Genomic DNA, 21,212 nt, shown 5'->3' with positions numbered 1-21,212 from the left:
TGAAAATCTCTTTTGAAAATCTGTCCCTTAAACTTTTTCTATCATGTGACAGAATTTTTCTTATTATGCATTGAAATTGGGTAGTAATTCTGATACTGATTATTTGATAGGTTAAACTTTTTATGTTCTAGTAGATGTTTGCCTCACGTGTAAGTTTAAGAACATGTGACAGGGCGGTACATAGGGTCATCTTGATCCCAGCTTCTCCTGGCTACAGATATCAAGAAGAGAGCAGAGAACATCTAGTGACAGTTAAATTCTCACTTTAATTCTTAAACTGCTCTGTGGTGTTTTTATAGATCACTTATTATTTACCTTCTCGAGTGCTGTCCTCATGTTGGCACTTTTGACGGAGCGGTCTTAAGACAACTTGCACTTTATTTTCTCTTTAAATTGGAAGGGATGATTCTTTGTTTATTCTATAAAAGTTTGGGTTGTTTGAACTGGGGTGCCAGCAAAATTAGAAATGCTTCCAGGAACACCTCTGCTTAAAACAACATAGCAAAAAAAAGCATTTACTTCACTGGACATGTCATAACTGTATAATCTTAAAACTAGCTCAGTGTTTAGCTCAGCTTAGATGTTTTCGTAAATGTAAATATGCAGTAATCAATGTCTATGACGTGTTAGAAACAGAGGATAGTAACTTTCAGATACAGAATTCCGTTGTGTACGTCATTTGGTTAAGAATAATAACAATCAGATACTACACAAAGGTGTATCTTTATTTTTCGTTGTAGTCATGTGTAGTTAATTTATAGTTTCATTGTAGTCCTTAATTTATTCAGTTTCTACTTGAATTGGACTGCTGCTAAGAGAGGAGGCCCTGTGTCATGGGGTCCACTCACTACTAGAGCACCTCCTCCTTGCTGCTATGGAGATTAGTTCTTTCCAGGTCCGACACATGCTTGTTTGCATGCTGTGCCGTGTCTCTCTCTCTCTCTCTCTCTCTCTCTCTGACCCAGGTACTCTCCTTTCATGGCTTGTTCCTCCAGTCAGGTCACTGTGTGTTTTCCCATTTCTGGGGTATCAAAGTCATTCCATAGAAAACTGTCTCCAGTAGTCTTCTCCATCGCTACCCAGATGGTGCCACTTCCCCAGTGGCTGGTAGAGGAACCCAGGCCCACCCTCTACTCCAGGTTCTAACTCGGAGAGCCTCTACTCAGATGCTAAGGTCTGTACCATCTTAAACTTTGCTGCTGTTTCTTGGCGCCTTTTCCTACATTATCTCTCTCAGGCTTTCACTGCACCACCCTTCTGGATAAACCCTTCCTTCCTTCCTTCTGGGCCTGGATCCCCTGGGGTTTCCACTTTCTCCCTGCATTTCCTTCCTTCCCTCCCTCCCTCACTATCTTAACCTTGTCAGGTGAGAGTGAGGAGAACACCCCATCACACCCTGGTAATTTCTTCTTTTTTTTTTCTTTTAAACATCAAACAAGATTTTTTGTTCTCTGTTTATACAGTCTAATGCTGGTAGTTTTGCAGAAAGAGTTTCTGAGTGCAACACTAAATTAATTTTCTAAAGCATGTGAATGCAGTGCCTAGGCTCAGTGGTTCTGTTCTAAAGCTTTAGTACTCTAGCTGAACAATAAGATCCAACATTTCTAACTGCTTAAGTATATAAAGATTTTAAATGTAGAGGAAAAAATAATCGTATTTGAATGTTTCTTAAAAACACACAAGCTGGGCATACCCTAAGAGAGACCAAAAACAGCCAGCTCCTTGGAGATTGTCCCATATGTTTTAAATGCTCAATTAATTATATATATTTTTCCTTAATAGAAACCCTTTAGTGAGCAGGGAAGTTTTTACTCCTTTCAGTCTTGATTCCAAATTCACTGTGTAAATTAAAATGTTTCAGCAGAATGGCATTGTTTCAGTTATTTGCTCAAATTGTTGGTGGTTACTCTGCCAGTGTTCAGAGAAAAAAATGTGACAATCAGAGTAGTGTGTTTTAGGAGCTACTTTTTTGTGTGTTATAAAACCTGACTCAGTTGGGCACTGGAAGCCTAAATCTCTCTATCAGACAGTATCACAAACTCTCCTAAATCCCTATCAATACTTTTTTGTTTCTTCCTCAAACAATTTGTTTCATAATCTCCTGCTTTCTAAATCTATGCTTACTATCCCTAAACAAATTATAATGTTCCCCTATTGTCTTTGCTTAATGTGTTTTAATCTTCCTTGCACTGAAATTCAATTTTCTTGGTTCTTACCTTTTCAAGAACATTTGTTCTAAAGCCAACCTATGCTTCTTCAGCACCTATATTCTGAACAGCACCGGGTCATGGGTGTGATATGAATGGTAAGTGGGGAAAATGACTAGCTCAGGACACCCAGAGGGAGAGCTTGTGTGAGTGAGTGAGTCGTATCACCAACTACCAGATTCCACAGCCTAAGAGCCGCTTCTGTAGGGATCAAAAGAGAATGTTGGTAATCCAGGGCAAGGGAGTGGAGCCATTCAAAGGGGCTAGCTCTGTGTAGCATGTCGCTTTGGGAATAGGCTGGGACTCAGATTTGTGACAGAAAGATATCCAATCAGTAAGGAAATCCCCATTTAATCCACAGACAATCAGTACCAGCTGTAGCAAAGTTAAAGTCAGCCGCTTGCAAGAAGATATGCACACATTTTACCAAAACAAATAGACCCCCTTTAGCAAGAGACATATGCAGCCCTGGTATTGCTGTCAACTAAGTTCAGGTGCTGACTATGATGTAATTTAACTAAGCAAAGAGAGGTGCAGCATTTATTAGAACTTGTATGCAGGAGTACACTGGCTGATGGGATCATAAATTGCTTGGCCCTTTAGAAACCTCCCTTGCTGTCTGTCTGTCCCGAGTTTCTGTCCAGAGACAATGCATAACTGTTGATAGTAGGGGGTACGATTTAAAGCAGAGGTTTTCAAACTTTTTCAGCTGAGCCCCCTCTCCCCCAGGTTACAACCCAGACAAAAATAGGTGAAACGGGGTAGAGGTGGTGCTCCCTGAGCCCTGTCATGTGGGGCTGAAGGCTGAGCCGCTGCTTGCCCCCTGAATATTCTTCTGTGCCCCCCTAGGGGGCATGCCTCACAGTTGGAAAACCTCTGATTTAAAGGTTCTGGTGGTATGCAGCAGGGCTCGGGGCAGGGCATATAAACACTGGAAGAAATCGGGGGGGGGGGGACATGTTCCCCCTGCTGTAGGCATTGCCTCTCTTTCTGTCCATTTATAAAATAGAATTACAGACAGCCTCTTGTCAGTCTGTGTAGCTGCTGCTTGACCATCTCAGCGTTTCCACAGGTGCAGTGAGAATACACATGAAGTTCCATGCACACAAATGGAACACAGTTCAGGGCCCACATAAAAATGTAGCTTATGTGGTTTAAAGCTGTGCTCCAAATCGCACATATGTCATTAAATGTTCACATCTCAAAATATGGCCGTTTTAGATCTGCTGGGTTATTTGTAATTGAGGTGTGTGTTCAAAATGGGTTTAACTTGAGTTTTATTATTGAAGCAAATTCAGCGATATGATTTGGAGACCCGATGTAGTGTTTTGGGCTGTGTGAAGTGGGGCTGCCAACGCTGAGTTGAGACAACCCTTTTTTTTATGCTTTCTGTTTGGACTCCTTTAAGTCTTGCCTCTTCTTCCAAATATAATTTAAGTTTTCTATTGTCTTTATCACAGTCACCTCCCTCAGCCAACCTGGCCGACTCAGACCCACTCTCTCCCAGCAGCGTTATCTATACTCCTCTCTGAGTATCTCTACATCGCACCTAAGACCAAGCCTCCCAGCTCAGGTAGACAGACTTCTGCTAGCAGGGCCCAAAGTAGCGTGCTAAAAAGATCTTTGTGGATGTTGCAACCCTTGAGGCTTAAGAGTCCAAGCTCCAGGCCATGCCACAACATCCACATGGCCACTCAAGCCCTGCTAGCGTGAGTCTGTCTATCCAGGCTGAAGCCTGCTCCCAGCTGCTATAGAGATGTACCCTATGTGTCTACACTACATATCCTCACGTGTGGTGGGGATGGTATTTGCAACTTCCTAGTCAGAGCTCCCCTAATAACTTTTGCTAGACGCAAAGCTTAAAACAGAAGAGGAACTTTAATAATCCCCAGTGGGGGAAAAATTGCATCTTATAAAAACACAAAAAATGAAACAAAGTTTAGCAAGTACATGAATGTAGACTTGGATGACATACAGACAGGTATTCCTGTGTGCATATGTGTGTAACGTAAACTTCCTTCAAACCTCAGGTGCAATCCTGCCATTGACTTCAATGGAGTCAGGGTTTTACACCCGCTACACTGTTAAAACTTCTAAGAGCTTCATTGCAGGGCTTCTCCAATGACTTTAAAAGTGCAGAGCTTCCCCCGTGGGAGTTCTTCAACTTTCCTGATAGCCCACTCTTTCATTCACCCCGTAAGAATCCTGTTTTTCTTTTTCTCTTGGCACAGAACTACCGTTCTACAATCTAAATGTGACATTATAAAGAACTTGAAGAAATGATCAGCAAATATTTTCTCTATATACATATAAGCAACTCTAGGAAAGAATTGGTATTGGAAATATCTAACTTATAATACCTTTTACTAAGAAGGAGATTCCTTAAGATTTCTGAAAAATATATTGAGCTTAGCATTAGAATACACTTTTTTTATTCTGCTTTATACTAAGCACTATTTTTGAAAAGATATTTTCAGCAGTCAAATGTACTGTTATCATGCAATATCAGATAACTGTATGTGTATCTAAATGAACAAGTCAAATACATTTAGTATTTGCATACTGCTTCAGGCACATGTTTGTATTTACACTTAATAGCCAAGATTTTCCATATAAGGAACCTAAAGTTAGTCTTACAGAGTTGCCAATTCTTGTTATTTTGTTGCAATATTCCCAAGAGTTGGTGTATTTCTTAAATCCCAAGCCCCTGAAGTCATGTGCTTAAGTAAGAATCTCAACTTTCAGGGGTGGGGGGTTGGTGTGTGTGTGTGTGTTTTCTAGCCCTCATGGAGAAATAATTGAAAACGTGAACCCTAAAGAATCAAAACCCAGAAGGCAGGGCAAGTAACTGAAATATATAGACAAAACCATTCCATTATTTGTTTAGGCCTGAATCATGATTTTTAAATGCTTAAGTTTGACAACAGAGGGCTCCTGAATAAGTGACCAAAACCCACTGAAGTCGGGCTGGTTACCACTCAGGCTACTTATTTAGGAGCCTACCTTTGGTTCTAACTTTAGCGTATATTTTTGAAAATCTTGGTGTATATGTACATGAAAGTATATCTGGAGTATGGACCTTCATCATATTGCTAAAAAGTTAGTAGAAAACAATGATAGTGCAAGAGAAGCGTGTAGTTTTCAAAAGGTTATAACTTCATTAATAAACACCTTTTGTCATATTGGTTAAAGGAACTAGTCCTCATTAAGGCCCCAAGCCAGCCATCCCTTTTCCTGCGCTAAGCACCACTGAATTCAGTAGGATTTTGTACAGACATAAGCGTTTGTGAGAGAGTCAAATTTCAGAACTGGGGGCCAAGACAAAACATTTTATTTTTTATTTTTTTGGTATTATTCGGTGGTAGCAAACAGAGGCAAGTATCAAAACCTATAACTGTACAGAATCAAGTATATTTAGAAGATCCACAGGATTATTCTAATGCAAAAATACATCTGAAAATGTTTTAGCAGAGTGTGTGTTACCTCTGTTGTTGTTTTTTTCTGAACATCCAAACAGAATTTTACCAAACTTTGTAAATCAATCTTAGGACTGAGAACAAGCAAAAGGAACAGTAGCTCAAAAGTTAACTTACCTGAAATGTTATGAACAACTGGAGATGAGCTTTAAATGTAACTTTAACGCGGCATGGGAGAGACTATAAACAGTGAACCTTAATTTAGAAGCATTTATCTGTTTTTCCCATTGCACAACATTTTAGACTTTATTTCATTCTTTGAGGTAAATTTGCTGCCTTGCTGCAAGAATAACTTGTTAGAGAGAGAGAGAAAAAAAGCGGCAGTATATGTATTTGAAAAACCTGTCAGAAGCCAAATACAGCAGGTCCTGGTGTCTAACTTATACATCATATCAAATACATTTGTGAATTTATCCTCATTTTTAAGACCACAAATTAAAGACAGGTGATCATTCAGGTCTGAGCACCTGAGTATCAGTGTGATCACTGAAGACAAACAGAGCAGACTAATGGACCCTTTCTTCACTACCCAAAAGCAGCAGGTGCTTTGGTGTGATGAATCTTTGCTCAAGGGAGGACCAAGACCAGCCTGGAAATACATTTATGTTGTTGACCAACAGTGAAGGACATTGGCAGAATCATATGGGCCTGGCATTCCTTATTCACCATCCTTGCTGATAATTACATAGTCCTCTTGGTTAGTTTCATTCACTTTTGAAGTGTAAGTCTCAAACTTTCCTTTGTCTGTAGATGAAGAGGACTCAGGTGAGCCTCCTTCAGGCTGTAAGTGGGTCTTCCTACAATTCACAGTGGTGGCGCTAGGTCCTGGAGATGGAACATAAATACTTCTGGGAGGGATGTAAGTTGGATTAGGTGGCTCTCTGATGTGTCTGAAACCCTCTGAAGTTGCATGTGTACCAGGCATATGCGTTAATAGTCTCTTGTTATCTGAGCCAGTGGTAGGACACTCGGGGGCCCCAGTGGCATTACCAAGTAGGTTTGAGGAAGACTGACCAACACTGAAAGGTGCTTTATTTGTTGTCTGAATCCTAGCTGGATATGTATATTTCATCTTGGAGAGATTGCATTCTCTGATGTCTTTATCACTTATATTTACATTTGTTATAAACTCAGTTTGTGCAGTTTCCTCTACTGGATACATAAGCTCTTCATCACTGGCGTCCTGGATTTTTAGTTTGCTAAAAGATAAAGCTATTTCACAAACTTTGTCTTCTTTGGTTAAATTACATTCTGTAACAACTGTATTGCCATGAGACAGGGGCTTCAGCTCCTGGGGTTGATCTGCAGGATTTATAGAGGTGCCTATGCAATTCATGGCATCACTGATTTTTGCTTCAATGGTTTCTTCAGGGACCTCTTGGGCTCTGTATTTATCAAGGGCATTTCTGTTTTCAGGAGTATCATCAGTAAATATTGCAAAGGCTTGTGGGCCACTTGCACCTGGTGAGAGTGGTTTGGGGCCAGCTTCGTTTGCTGTCAACGGTGTTGAGATCACCAAAACACATTCTTCACTCTGATTGCCTCTTAGCTTCTCTTCAAACACTTTCTGAAGAGAATTCTCACCAAAGATGGGCTTTTGTCCTATGACAATGTCACTATATTTGTTCAAGAAGTCGTCGCTATCTGAGCATTTGCCATGAGAGTGTGCTGACTCACTGACGTGCCTGTGGTGTGCTTGAAGCCTGCTAGTGGATTGAGTAGATGCTAACTGAGGCATATCAGTAGCAGGTTTAAAATGGGATTCATCTTTGATCTTACTATTTCTAGCAGTTTCAAAGGATTTCTCACTCTTTGTTGAGGACTTCTGTTGAGCATCAAGGCTTGAAGAAATCTCATTATTTTCTTTGTTTTCCAGATTTTCAGGGTCCTCTCTCTGGAAGGATTGACTCTCTCTGTCCTTGTTCTCTTCATGATACCAGTGCTTTTGTGCTCTCTTCTGTAAGATATCCCCCAAATCACTGTGTTGTTCTTCGCTTATCATTTCAAGGATGGTTTCACACTCGATTCTTGCAAGAAATATTTCAAATGCAGTCTCTTTTGTTTCCTCCTCATTTATCTTTCTGACAAGTGAATACTCTGTTGCTGTTGTTGCAATGTAACCTATTTTCTGCAGTATTGTGTTTACTACGTTTTCTGGGAGCACTGATTGAACACAGTAGACAAAATTACCTGTAAACGTCTGGGGAAAAAAACAAACAAACATTAAGATGGGCATTGAGGGAAATCATGCAGGGGAAGGGGCTTTTTAAACAAGTTCATAACTATTTAATTTTTAACACCTATTTCCCCAAACTGGTGTCACTGAGTTTTGAATTTTGAGGTTTTATACCAGCATTATTGTCAGCCTCCTGAAAATTACTGCTTTGCTCAAGTGCAATAACTTGAGTGGAGCTATGCCAATTTCCACCAGCTGAGGATAAGGCCTGTTACCTCACTAATTGAAAAGGACAGTGGCAGCAGCAGAAGATCGCCGTGGCCAGACTAGGATAATATAAAAACACCAACCACCTTTTCTTGTGTTCCATTCAAGAGCAAAGTCTTTTTCAATTTAAAAAATAGAAACCCCTTGAACACTGGCTAGGCACCTGGTTCCCAAAAGGCTAAGCGCCTAACCTGCTCAGGTCCTTTTTAAAAACTGACAAGGCACCTAGCTGCATCTTTAGGCAACTGCCTTTGAAAATCTGGCCCTAAGTCACCTAGGTCTACATGCAATAAAACACCAGCGGCTGGCCCATATCATCTGACTTGGGCACATGGGGCTCAGGCTATGGGGCTATAAAATTATAGCATAGACGTTCGGGGTCTGGCTGGAGCCTGGGCTCTGGAACCTTCAGACATCTGGGATCCGTCTGGAGCCTGGGCTCTGGGACCTCCCCAAGGGAGGGTCCCAGACCTTGGGCTCCTGCCCAAGCCTGAAGCTCTACAGTGTAATTGTATAGCCCCGCACAGCACAAGCCCACATGCCCAAATCAGCTGATATGGGCCAGCCACTGATGTTTTATTGCAATATAGACATATCCTTAGGCACTTTTTAAAATTTTATCACTTGTGCATAATGGACCTGATTGAAAACCCACTGAAATCAATAGAAATTTTCCCCTTGACTTCACGGGACTTTGGATCAAGCTGTAAATCATTAATTTCATTAAAGGTTCAGCACACTCGAAATAAAGCACTACCCTAAGGATTTGATTTATAGCTTTCTGATCCTGTTGCTATGCCACTGTTTTCATCTCATATCCTACCTTCAGCGACTTTATTTCTTTTCTCCAAGGAGAGAGGAACAGGTTGATGCAGAGCAGCTCCAGGAACTCGAAAGCTTGGATGAGGTTTTTGAAAACATTGCCTCCTTCTTGCTTTTTCATCTTTAAACAATTCTCTGCAATGCTGTAGAAGCTAAACCTGCTAAATCTCTCAGCAGGGCAGGCACCAGACTCCAGGAAGTGTTTAGCTTTTGCTTTTAGCGTTGTCTCGTTGCAGATCAGAAGTTTTCCTTCCGACCACTTCGTGCCATAGTATGCAACATAGTCCCTTAAAATGTCTTGTTTAGCTGGTGCTGCTGCTTTAAGCTCCTTCATCGTTTGCAGGAGTCCCACACTAGCAACTATTGCTCTTTAAATTTCAAGCACGTTATGGAATTGTAAACGAGGAAGCTGCTATCCTGCTTTACCTTTGCTGAGTCTCTTCTGTCTAATCCGTTATTGGCTCCCTGATGGCACTGCTAAGAATTAAGTGGTCACGTTGTGTGTCAGTCAAGGTTCAAATTACAAGAACGGCTCTTGTGGAATCAGGAAGAGAAACACAAGTCCAAAGCAAAAGTGAAACTTACTCTTCGGCTGTTCACCATTTGTCCCGGCAGCTTCCTCGCTCACTGTGATTACTTACAATAATGGGATCCTCCTGGAAATGTAGGGGCCCGGTAAAACAAACTGACTGTAATGTCACAATAAACAGCGCAAGGAATAGGCTGTGTTATTCATAATAAGAACAGGGGTATTTGTGGCACTTTAGAAACTAACGCATTTATTTGAGCATAAGCTTTCATGGGCTACAGCCCACTTCATCGGATGCCTAGAATGGAACATACAGTAAATGTTCTCCATACGTGTATATATATCTCCTCACCACAAGTACTCCTGTTCTTTTTGCAGCTACAGACTAACACGGCTGCTACTCTGAAACCTGTCATTATTCATAATAGTTCATTCAGACCTCCAATCAATAACATACCTGGAGCTACAGTTGCCAACCCTCCAGGATCGTCCTGGAGTCTCCAGGAATTAAAGATTACTGTTTAATTAAAGACTAAGTGATATGTGACAACACCTCCAGGAATATGTCCAACCTAAAGTTGTTACATTTTTCCCCTTCTGAATACTGCAGTATTCTACAATAGTGGAGATAGGTCGGAGGAATATAGTTTGCAGCAGTGACCACAGCATTTTGAGCCATTGCTGCAGGCAAAACTTCTGTTGACTTTATTTGGTGCAGGATTGGATGGCTAGGGTGGGATGCAAGTGGTCTGGACAATGTCACGAGTGCAGCCCACAAAATATTGAGTAGTTTGCAGCAGGAAGGGTAAAATTCTCTGTTACCTTTATTTATCCATTTTATTTTTCATCCTTTATATCACGAAAGCAGCTGTTGCATTAGAAACCTCCCTTCACTGTTTACTTTTATTCCCAACAGGAACATGAACCTGTTGCTGTTTTAATCTATCTGGTCACTCCAATTGGGAAGAGGTGCCATCACTCCTGATAGGTATGACTATCCAGGGCCAAAATTCCATAGCAAGACGCTGCTGGGCCTGTCCCCAGCTCAGTGGAAATGTCTGCGCAAGGTCACATGATTTCCATGCCAAGCTAGACCTTCATTCTACAAGATGCCCTGGGTTTCAGCAGCAGAAGAGAAACTCTGCAGCAGCTTTAGGTACGTTAAAGACTGGAGGGTCCGAATGAAATAGGATTATGAATAATGCAGCCTAGTCCTTGTGCTATTTATTTTGATATTACATTCAGTTTATTTTACTCTGTCTCTACATTGCCAGGATTTGAATGTGAGCAGTGTCTCGATTTAGGGGTCCCTTCTCCCTCCCACCCTCTTTGGTGGGCTAGTTTTTAATCTAGATTTTGGATGCAACACCTAGAACAGGGGTCTCAAACTCAATTTACCTTAGGGCTGGTGCCAGTCCTCAAATCTTCCAAGTGGGCCAATAATGTCACTGAAGCAGGTGTTCAGAAAAGATGTTTATGTTGAATTTTTTAATTTTAAATTTCTTAGAAATAATAAAACTATCATACAACTTTATAAAATTCTTCGCCTGCCAGTGAGTTTTTAGTGTTTGCCAGAGACCTAGCAATGCTTCAGTTCTGTCAGGTTGTTGTTTGGCCCCAGTGACTGAGCAGTTGAAACCTTCAGGATTGCAGCAAGGTATGCATCAGGTAGTTGTGTTTGGTATTTTGACCTATTTATATGCAATGTGGAAAAAAGTGATGCTGCCTCTGCCCAGTGATGATATTCTGTCCCTCTCCCCCAGCCAATGGGAGCTGTGGGGGCGGTGCCTGCAGCAGACATTGCCAGCAACATGGCTGCATAAATCTCTCCTCCGTGGGCCACAGTGAGGAGGTTCTTGGGCCACAGATGGTCTGTGGGCCAGGACTTTGAGACCCCTGACCTAGAAGACTGGTTCAGATCTGGATCCAAACACTTCCCAAATTCAGTGATGTTTGCATTTGGAATCGGGCCTCCTTGGCTTTGGCCAGCACAGTGTTTGTGCCAGTCTTAGAATCATAGATTATTAGGGTTGGAAGGGACCTCAGGAGATCATCTAATCCAACCCCCTGCTCAAAGCAGGGCCAATCCCCAAATGGCCCCTTCAAGTATTGAACTCACAACCCTGGGTTTGGCAGGCCAATGCTCAAACCACTGAACTACCCCTCTCCCCTCCTTCCTCTCTTCCTCCCCCCTCCTTCCTCTCTTCCTCATCTTCTAGGACCGCCATTTATATTAAGACCAAATTAGAGACAGTGTAATTCAGCCTCACTGCACTGACGGCCTTGGAACTGCACCTGCTGATTCCAGATCTGAATTTGGCTCCATAAATTCTTAATGGCGTCACCCATAATTGATTATCCCAGTTACAAGACAGTTATTCATTTTTTAAACACCATTTTCTTCTTAATCCCTTTGAATAAATGGTTCCCCTCACTTAATTTTGTGCCAAATCCCAAATTCACATAAACACAGTCATTTGCTGCTCCATCTTCTCATGCACAAGACAGCTGTGTTGTATTGCAATCGAACCAGTTTTGAATCTGACTTCTCAGGCTTCCTAGAAACATGTGCCTTGATAATCATTCCAAGTGAAATGTCATTGGGAATTTCTTGTGTAGAAATCATGCCTGGATAATTGCTATATAGAAATTGCTGATTTAGCTAGGAATAAAGACATGTCAGAATGAGGCCAGCTGGCCATCTGCTGCACTATTTCAATGACCCCTCTCCCAGCCCTTGGAGTCAAAGACATGGTATGGCTGGAGCCTACAGGCAGCACAGCTGCACCATCACCATATGCCGACAGCTATTGACCCAAACTGGGGCCCAGTGTCCATGTTTCTGCTCATTCCCCCACCATTGTGCTGAGGTGAGCTCTGGATTATGACAGAGCGTTAAAGGCTGGTGGAGGGGAGGAGAGGGGAAGCAGCCGGGACTGAGAGTTGATGTGATAGAGGATGAATGAGTGTGGCAGAGAGAGGCTGACAGTCAGTTATGAGGATCAGAGCTAGAGCTGGAAGATAAAATGCAGGTCCCATATTCAAACTCCTGTATTACATTCTCCTAGACAGAGGTGCTGCTTTTTGGCAGGATTGAAGTACTCTAGCAGGGCAGGAGGTGGACTCTTGCTTTGCTGTTGCTCCAAGTGGCCAGATTTACTTTGCAGTATAGCTGTGTGTGGGTGTTTGCATGCACACAACATGCTGATAGTCACCTAGTCTAGTCTTGCATTGGTTGAGAGGTGTTCCTTGAACTATATTTTCTACTGTTGTCTCTTTAAATGTCTCCATAGATGGGATTTCTACCCTTTCTTTTGCAGGGCCGCCCAGAGGATTCAGGGGGCCTGGGGCAAAGTGGGGGAGCTGTGGCGCTTGTATTCACCCAGCGGCCTTCTGGGTCTTTGGCATTTCGGCAGTGGGGGAACCTTCAGTCGCTCTGCATCTTTGGCAGCACTGAAGGGCCTCCCACTGCCAAAATGCTGCCGAAGACCTGGACCGCCGCTGGGTCAGGGCTTGGGGCAAATTGCCCCACTTGCCCCCCCCTCTGGGCAGCCTTGTTCTTTTGGGAGATTGTTCCAAAGGCTTAGAAATCTGGCCTCCAAAAATATTTCTGAGACCACCAGCACAAAACACAAGATGGTACTTGGCTGATGCCAGCTCTCACTCCCAACATGGCCTGGGTTTGTGCCGGTGACTTAGCTGTGCAAGGTGCAATAGTCCATTTACAATTCCTTAAAACAAACAGACTCCCAGTAGATGTACTTTTTTTTTTTTAAATCAAAAACAGGAGTTTGTTGCTCAGTCTGTGCTTTGCTCTTTCCTCGGTATCTTTTACCGTTTGTGACACAGAAATAAATCTGGCTTTAACCTTGCACCAACATAAAATATCTTGTTGGAAGCAAAGCCGTGACACAACAATCTCGTTTTTACAGGGATCTTTCATTGCTTCATCTTTGTTGGCATCTAACCTGGCAAAAAGTGCCTCTCCATCCTGAATTTATTGGATTCATTCAGAGCAAAAGAGTAGAGAGAGCTCACCAGATATATATTGGTAACTAAGTGCTTGTCGCTGCTGGGATGATTAGTGTAATATTTATGTTCCAAAGACTGCAACTAAGCAAAAACCTGGTTAGTAGTTCCAAGAGAGAAAGAATGATGAAACTGAGGACCAAATTCAGCTCTTGCATAAGCAAGCACAATTCCCATGGAATCCAAGAGGTATTGTGCTCACCTACACCAGAGCTGAACTGAACCTGGAGACTAAGGTTTAGATTCACAAAGGTACTTAGGGATTTGAACCTGGGTTTCCTACATCCCTGATGAGTGCCCTGACCGCTGGACTCCATGGAAGCTGCCCTCCCCTGTGCTTTGACAGTGGGAGTAGCCCGAGGATAGGCTTCTCCTGCTTAGTTTCCACAGAGGGTGTGTAGAGGGAGCCATAATCTTGCCCTGAATTAACCTAGTCAGTTGACAGACAACTAAAGAAGACAGCGAGCGGTCTGAAATCAGTACAGACAAAACAAAAAGCACAGGAGTTCTATGATTTACATGTATGTTCTTTACTAAAAGTTCAGTCTGCAAAGGTCAGTATACTAAAAATACCCCAAATAAAGGAGATGAATACAGACATGTGCCAATGTTAACAACAAGAAACATTGTGTCCAAACTGTTTTTCCTGACAATAATGAGATAAACAAAAGGCCATATCCTGCACTCAGCCTGCCAGTAGGACACCCTTTGAAGTTAAGAGAGTGTCTGGGGCAAAACCTGATAGCAGGATATAGTTCTCTTAGGGTCTAACCCAACTCCCATTAAACTCTGCAGAAAGAATCCTGTTGACTTCAGTAAGTAGGGGTTAGATTGGACCTTTAAATAGTCCTGTGTTCTCTAAGAAATTAGATTTCTCTATTACATAATTTTAAAAAACTATAGTCAATGCTTCTTACTCTGGCAGTGGTAGTAAAATCTACTGGAGAGAGGTTATAGTTGCATACAAACGTCTGTTAATGGTATTCTCTGTCCTGAATAGTATCTGGGTCACTTCCATTCAGATTTGTCCAACTATTTCCACATAATGTTTAGCTTTCACATGTTTAAAAAGAATTACCAACAAGGTTTTAAAAAGTCATTCCAGCAATTCTCTTCAGTGAAATACTAATTGCAGAGTTACTTAGTACAATTAATAACATACTTTTACTTCTAATTCTAATCTGGAGGAAATTTAAAAAAAATCAGTTAAATACTATTTACTAAAAGAAGCACTTTTTCATTGGTCACTGTTCAGAAAGCAAGTATTTCTTTATAGTAAGTATATGACAAGATAAATACCTGTGCACTCAGTGCTAAATTACTTATAGAAGTACTACATTATTGTTAGTAGTATTTATTTTATTTAAAACATAAAAACAATTAATCATTGTTAAGGCCCAAATCAGCAGAAGTATGTGCCTGGCTTCTATGCTGAATGTGAGTATGGAAGATGATGTTCTAGTTGGCTACTGTGTCCTTCTCTGACAAACAAGCTGGACATATTTTTGATGGATTGGGCCCTTTGAATGATGTCTACATAGTATGATAAACAGATGAGTTTATTTTATAAAACAATATACCATAAGGGGGAGCAGACAGCTATTTGTGAACAATCATGCTACCTGTAATTCAGATTACAATACTAAGACTGTTTTAGATCTAGTGTCTGAACAGAGAGTTTGATTAGGTATCTACAGTTTCAGCACTGATAACATCTCCCTCACTAGATAAATACAAATCTGTCGTTCTCACCACTGCCTTCATCAAAATGAGATTTTTGGGGAAAAAATCTTAGCCCTTCACCATAGGTGGAAAATCAATGGAGGGGAATGAAATAAATTAAAGAGACACTGTCAGGTTAAAAATAATATTTAAAAATTACTTTCTTAGCTGTATGTTCCTAACAACAGATTGGGGGCCTGATCCTCTGAGGTGCAAAGTGGTCTCAGCTTCAAGAGACACTCCCAGCACCACAATTTTATAGTTACAAAGGAAAGAATTTTCTAAATTCTCTTTTACTTTCTAATATTTATGGGTCAGATTCTGTCACCCTTACTTAACTAGTACCTTATTCTGCATGTAGGCCCACTTATTCAGTAGGACTACTCATGGGTAAGGTCCTACTAAATTCATAGACTCTAAAGCCAGAAAGGACTATTGTGCACATCCAGGCTGATCTGTTTAGCCCAGGCCATAGAACTGCCCCAAAATAATTCCTACAGCAGATACTTTAGAAGAACATCCACCCTTGATTTAAATCTTGTCAGTGATGGATTAGTAAGGAACTAAAGGCAGGAAATGAAATTTATACAGCTCTACATGGGTTTATGGAAAATAGATCCTGTCAAACTAATTTGAGATCTTACAGGTTTGGTTGATAAAGGTAATAGTGTTGATGTAATATACTTACACGTCTGTAGAGCATTTGAATTGGTATGACATGACATTTTTGATTAAAAACTAGACTAATATAAAATTAACATGGCACACATTAAAAACTGGTTAACTGATAAAGTCTCAAAATGTAACTGTAAATGAGGGATCATCATTTTCATCAATGATCTGGAAGAAAACATAAAGCAATGACAACATACGTACTGTATTCATTTTCATAAGAAGTAATTACATACTTGTCCTTCAGAGGAGATAGGAAACTGAGGTCCTTTCTGCCCATGTGAAAACTGAAGAACTATCTGCAAAAGATTTACCAAAATGGGCTAGATCCATTGGCTTCAAAGGTACTACATTGATTTACACCAGTTGAGGATCTGGACTACAGAGGGTATATGCTCACCATACCAAGTAAGGTCAAATCTTCGTATTTACAGAGTTTACCTCTGTTGTTATTGCTAGAATGAGTCAATTTCTCTCAGATATATGAGTGACAGAGATCTAAGAACAGATGCAAGATTTATGGACAGCTAAATTGCAGTGAGAGATCATGAATGATTAAAGGGGTTTTTGCAAAATAAGATTCACTATGTCATTGTGCATGCCAAGTCCTGGCATCTATTATTAACTTTGCACTTTGGCAATTACTGCAGGGAAAGATCATGATCCCTCGAACGCACTGTAGGCTTATAACTGTGAAAGACGACTAGCTAATGCCTGGAAATGCAGCTTTGTACCACGAGAAACAGGCCTAACCTACCTGCTAGTATTTCAAAACACCTTTCCCACCATGGCTATGCCAAGCCACCATGCTGTAATGGAATTTGCACAGGTATCAACCCCATCAGGAAGAGCTTCTAGGAAGACTGTCATAGGCCTTCCTCATCAATTAGCAATTCTGGAAACCCATTGCTGTAGGTCTAGCCAATTAGCATTTCTGTGAGTCCATTGACATTTCTAACACTCCCATATTTTTTTTTATTTTGAGGTGGGATTGGCACTCTTTGGAATGGCATCAAAATCATGGTAGCCGATATATGTAAAGGTTAAGAATAGCAAAATACCATCTTTCATCACCTTTGAGTAGATGAGTAGTTATGATAACCACATTTTCCAGATACTATCCAGCCTGTTTACTTGAAATATATTTAAATAAAAAATGCTTTATAAATTATAGTTTTTTTCTTATTTCTAAGACATTTGTTATAATGTACCAATGATGTACACAAACAACAAAAAACTCTTCTTTCTCTCTTTGCTCTACAACATGCAAATACTATAACATTGACAAATAGTGTCAATTGGTTAACATGTATCTACATTAACAGTGGCTGACTTGAATGTGTTTTCAAATGCTTAAAAAAGGTTGGATGCACTGCTTGTTGCTGTTGCTTTATTCTGCAGTTGTTTATATGAGACACCAGGGAATAATTCAAAGCCCAAAGATAAAAGTTTACCTAAACTTTCAAAATTCACTGTTTAAAAAAAATCCAGCCTCATTTAAAGATATAAAATAGATACAAGTTTTATGGGTTTTATTCTTCTGTTTAAACCTCATTTTCTCATCCTGACAGACTCCTCCTAAATAGTGGGTGGAAAGAGCCACTTGTATTTAGATGATTTGGTTGAGAAGGGTTTGACAGTCAGTTGAAGAATTTTTCAGCACATCCATTGGAACCAGAGGAATGGGCCTATTTTGTTCACACACAACCGTCTCATATGGGGGGACAGCCTCGAGAGTGAGTGCTGTCAAAGAAATTGATGATATGGGCTGCTGCAAGTCCTGCAGTCTGACTGGATAATTAGAAGACCTTCCTGTAGTCCCAGAGGCTGCCTCCTCTTCCAAGCTAATGTTTATAGACAATTCATTCCTTTGACAAGGATCTGTCAGAGAATAGGGTGGAGGATCATCTGTAGGAATATAGATTTGTGTCGCTCCAGGCCCAATGCACTCATCGTAGCTGAAAGAAAACAAATTCAATGTTAGGTTCGTGGGCAGAATATATCAGACAGTTGTTTTCAATGTAAAAGAGGCAGATAAAATAAAGGGGGAAGCGATTATTTGATATTCTTTCCTCCAGGCTGCATCCTCGACCTGCCACTTTGGAAACTTAAGAGCATGAAAACTTAAATGCATGTCTTCAAAGAGATAGTGGAAAAAGTCAAGCTAAGCATCAGAGTTTCAATGAGTGTTCAGGCCCAACCCTTTCCAGTGGTGATAGCACATAGTAACACCTCGCCTGGTATGAGCCAGCAACTTACCGCAGTCCTGAAAATGATGCAGCCTATTTTTTGTTTTATGTGATACTGTACATATACACAGTAATAGACAGACCCTGCCTTGAATAACATACAATCTAAACAGGCAAAGCAGATAACGGGTCGGGGGAAAAGAAGTATGCCCATTTTACCAACAGGGAATTGAGGCAGACAGGGAGCCTGTAACACAGCCAGGAATTGAATGCTGGCCTCTTGACTCATAGTCCAGTATCTTAACCACAAGAATATCCTTCCTCTCTTTATTTTCCCATTGGACTTGCTCATTTCTTCTGGTCTGGAGGTGCAGAGGTTAAACCTCCAGCCACTCTGTCTCTCTTCCCTGCCCACTTGCTTGTGTAGCGGAAGGAGACCATCATGCATGAGGTTCTAGTGTGACCATGCTGGGGTTGAGTGTCTTACTCCCCCTTAATCCTGTGCCTGGCTGCTTGAGGGTCAATTGCAATCTGTCCCCAAATAAATAGGCTGAAATTTCCTGTCCAAATCCCATCCTGCTCAATTGAATTGCCAGCCAGTTTTGCTGGAGCCAGATACATTAAGAATCTATTTCCTCAATCATATTAGCATCTGAGAGATGTCACAGGCCACTTCCTGAACTATGTAATGTTTAGAAGAGGCTTGATTCTGCACATTTACTCGTGGTGAAGAATACTTTTGTCCATGAGTAGTCTTGTTGATTTCAATGAAACTGTTTGCGGCTGTATGTGTCCTATTCACCATGAACGAGGGTGGCAAAACTGGCAGCAGCAGACAGATAATGAAGTGAAAAAATGCAGCGTGCATTGCTAATATATCTGGTTAACAAAGAGCTCATAAATCCAGTGGATGTTTCTGTTTTTAGCTTCATGGATTGTCCCTTTAAGAAGAGGCAAATGCTTTTAAACTCTGAAATTCAGATTTCCCCAAAAGAAAGTAATTGTTTTGTTTTAACTTGTGATCTTTACACCTTGAGCAAAAATTCTGGTTTTTTTTTTTGGTTTTTTTTTCAGAAACAAAGCCTAGCAGATAAAAGGTTGAGTTCTTTTCATGAGTCACTTGGAAACCAACTTCGTCCATTCCTTATTAATCCCACTGAAGCTTCCCAATGTATTTGATTTTCCTTTCAATAAAATCAGACCTTGAACTAAGGATTAAGAATCTGATGATGCAAAGTATCAACTCCCAGTTAAGTCAATGGGAGTGAACGCTACTCAGCACCTTGGAAGGTTGGACTTTTATACAGGTGTTTAGAACAGCATGTTTATTTTGAAGGTACAAAGCCTGAATCAAAGCCCTTGAAGTGAATGGGAGTCTTTTTGATTGCAATGGACTTGATGAGGCTGATACAAGAGCTATCCTGCCCAATAGCTTCTCCAACCGCATATCTCAACTCATGTTACAAGAAGTCATCTGGAGCCCATCCAAAGTCTACTCACACTCTCCGAAAGCCCCAGTATCTCAGCCCTCTGCATAAGGGAAAACAGACAGCCTTTGCAGGGGGTATGTTTGAGATATTTCAAAGCAGCCATATAATGGGAGGGGGGTGGAATGAATAATAAGGTTGAGGTGGATCCCAGCGAACCACCTTCTGGCTGATCCTCAGGATGCTCCACTGTTGTAACTGTCAGTATTGCACAGGAAGAGGCAGCCTCCCAAATAAGTGGGTCCCAAGCTAGTTACAACTTTATAGATCAAAACCAACCCCATAAATCCTACCCAGAAACTAAGAGGCAGCTAATGCCCATCACAGAGCATGAGTGTCCCATAGTGAGAGACTTGGTTTAGCAAGAAGGTTGCCTCAGTTTTCAGTGCAGTGCCAGGTCGAGTGGATTGCAGTGCTGAGGACAGGATGGATCAGGGCAGTGAGAAAGGTTTACATGCTACTGACCGGACAGAAAGGAGAAAGCAGCAGTTGTAGTGCCTGACTGAAGTCACTGTGAATTCTGACATTGACTAAAATGGGACAGGGCACAGGATCAAGGCCCTAGTCACTGCTATTATCTGATCATCAAAATTCCTTTCCTAGGATTCAGAATAATCTCTTTTAATATCTGTGATGGATCGTAGTGCAGCTCGGTAAAACTAAAATGCTGAGTGGGATAAACATCAAAATGGTCCTCTGTGAAGTAGACTTTAAGCAGGCTTTTAAACAACAAAATGAAACAAAACCAAAATGCCCATAGCCAATACTTGCTTTTCAGTGTATTTTATGTAAAATAGCAATATGGTGTTTCTCTATATATGCTCTGGAGAAATAAAAAAAACAAACAAACCACCACTGCAGATTCAATCACCTTGCTTTTTTTTTGGTAATCAGGACCACATTTTAAAAATCTAATGGGGAACACTTGCCAAGTTTTCAATTAAATATCTTTTTGGCACTCTCAGTGCTGAATTTGCAGATTATCATTGCAAAGCAGGAACTATAAATCATTCAAAGAGTGTGTTTTTACTCTGGAAGCTAGAAATACACTGTTGTGTTTCATTTGCATTTCAGGGTCTTGATATTAATGTGGAATTAGTCCTCTCTGAAAATTTGTAAGTGTTCAGTATCTAAGTTGTTCTTGGCTAATGATGGTGCTTCATTAGCTTACAATGCACAATTAACCCTGCAAACAACTATAATTATTTATCATAGGTGGCGCAGGTAGTGATGCCTATAATTGAATGCCCATAATTTTCTATTATTGGATGCCGAGAATAAAAAGAAATATTGAATAGCTACTCATTCACTGAGCACCATCTGTTCTGTGCACTGAATGAGGCAGGGTTTTGAGGAAAGAACAGGACATGCTTATGAAATTAAAGACTATATTATAATGCATTATGCACAAGAGGGCCAAACAAAGGCTACACAGGCATTTATTAACTTTTGAGTGCTTGACTTTGCAACCATAACTTTCTTCTAATCGGGGTGAAAGTAGAAATAGGGATTTACTGATATGGGGCTGGGTTGGAGCCGGCTCTGGCCCCTGGGATGGTCGGGGCCTCAGGCAGAAGGGGTGGGAAGGGGGGGGCAGAGCCAGCCCTGGCCTAGTGCCCACCCCCTCCCCTGCCGG

At 41.1% G+C, this 21,212-nt stretch overlaps 2 protein-coding genes and 1 long non-coding RNA gene across 5 annotated transcripts in view; 1 reads left to right on the top strand and 2 right to left on the bottom strand.

Annotated features, from left to right (window-relative positions):
- Positions 1-4,066: 4,066 nt before the first annotated feature.
- On the bottom strand, positions 4,067-9,390 carry LOC127034396 (uncharacterized). The gene is made up of 2 exons (XM_050923188.1): positions 8,950-9,390; positions 4,067-7,883 (listed from the first exon to the last, which is right to left on the bottom strand). Exons 1-2 carry the CDS (start codon positions 9,280-9,282, stop codon positions 6,342-6,344), a joined length of 1,875 nt encoding a protein of 624 aa, XP_050779145.1. The 5' UTR covers positions 9,283-9,390; the 3' UTR covers positions 4,067-6,341.
- A 143-nt stretch (positions 9,391-9,533) lies between these two features.
- On the top strand, positions 9,534-11,016 carry LOC127034407 (uncharacterized). 2 transcript variants are annotated; one of them, XR_007769383.1, is made up of 2 exons: positions 9,534-9,612; positions 10,394-11,016. It is a non-coding gene; the product is annotated as an uncharacterized LOC127034407 (long non-coding RNA). The 2 variants fall into 2 exon arrangements; XR_007769384.1 differs by having other exon boundaries at positions 9,534-10,282.
- A 5,346-nt stretch (positions 11,017-16,362) lies between these two features.
- BEAN1 (brain expressed associated with NEDD4 1) overlaps positions 16,363-21,212 on the bottom strand; it is a 116,340-nt gene continuing 111,490 nt past the window's right edge. For both annotated transcript variants that reach the window (XM_050923191.1, XM_050923193.1), the window contains one exon: positions 16,363-17,858. In XM_050923191.1, coding sequence (XP_050779148.1) covers positions 17,510-17,858 — 349 coding nt within the window. In that variant the 3' untranslated portion in view covers positions 16,363-17,509. The remainder of the gene's footprint in view (positions 17,859-21,212) is intronic.

The sequence above is a fragment of the Gopherus flavomarginatus genome, chromosome 14, assembly GCF_025201925.1.
Source record: "Gopherus flavomarginatus isolate rGopFla2 chromosome 14, rGopFla2.mat.asm, whole genome shotgun sequence".
Taxonomy (NCBI): domain Eukaryota; kingdom Metazoa; phylum Chordata; order Testudines; family Testudinidae; genus Gopherus; species Gopherus flavomarginatus.
This window is presented reverse-complemented; position numbering and strand designations above follow the sequence as displayed.

Bases quoted from the DNA above. Each gene is read 5' to 3' on its own strand.
- LOC127034396 (XM_050923188.1), bottom strand. From the start codon at position 9,282: ATGAAGGAGCTTAAAGCAGCAGCACCAGCTAAACAAGACATTTTAAGG. The intron at 7,884-8,949 runs GTAGGATATGAG...TTTTTTCCCCAG, and splicing joins AAGAAATAAAGTCGCTGAAG to ACGTTTACAGGTAATTTTGT.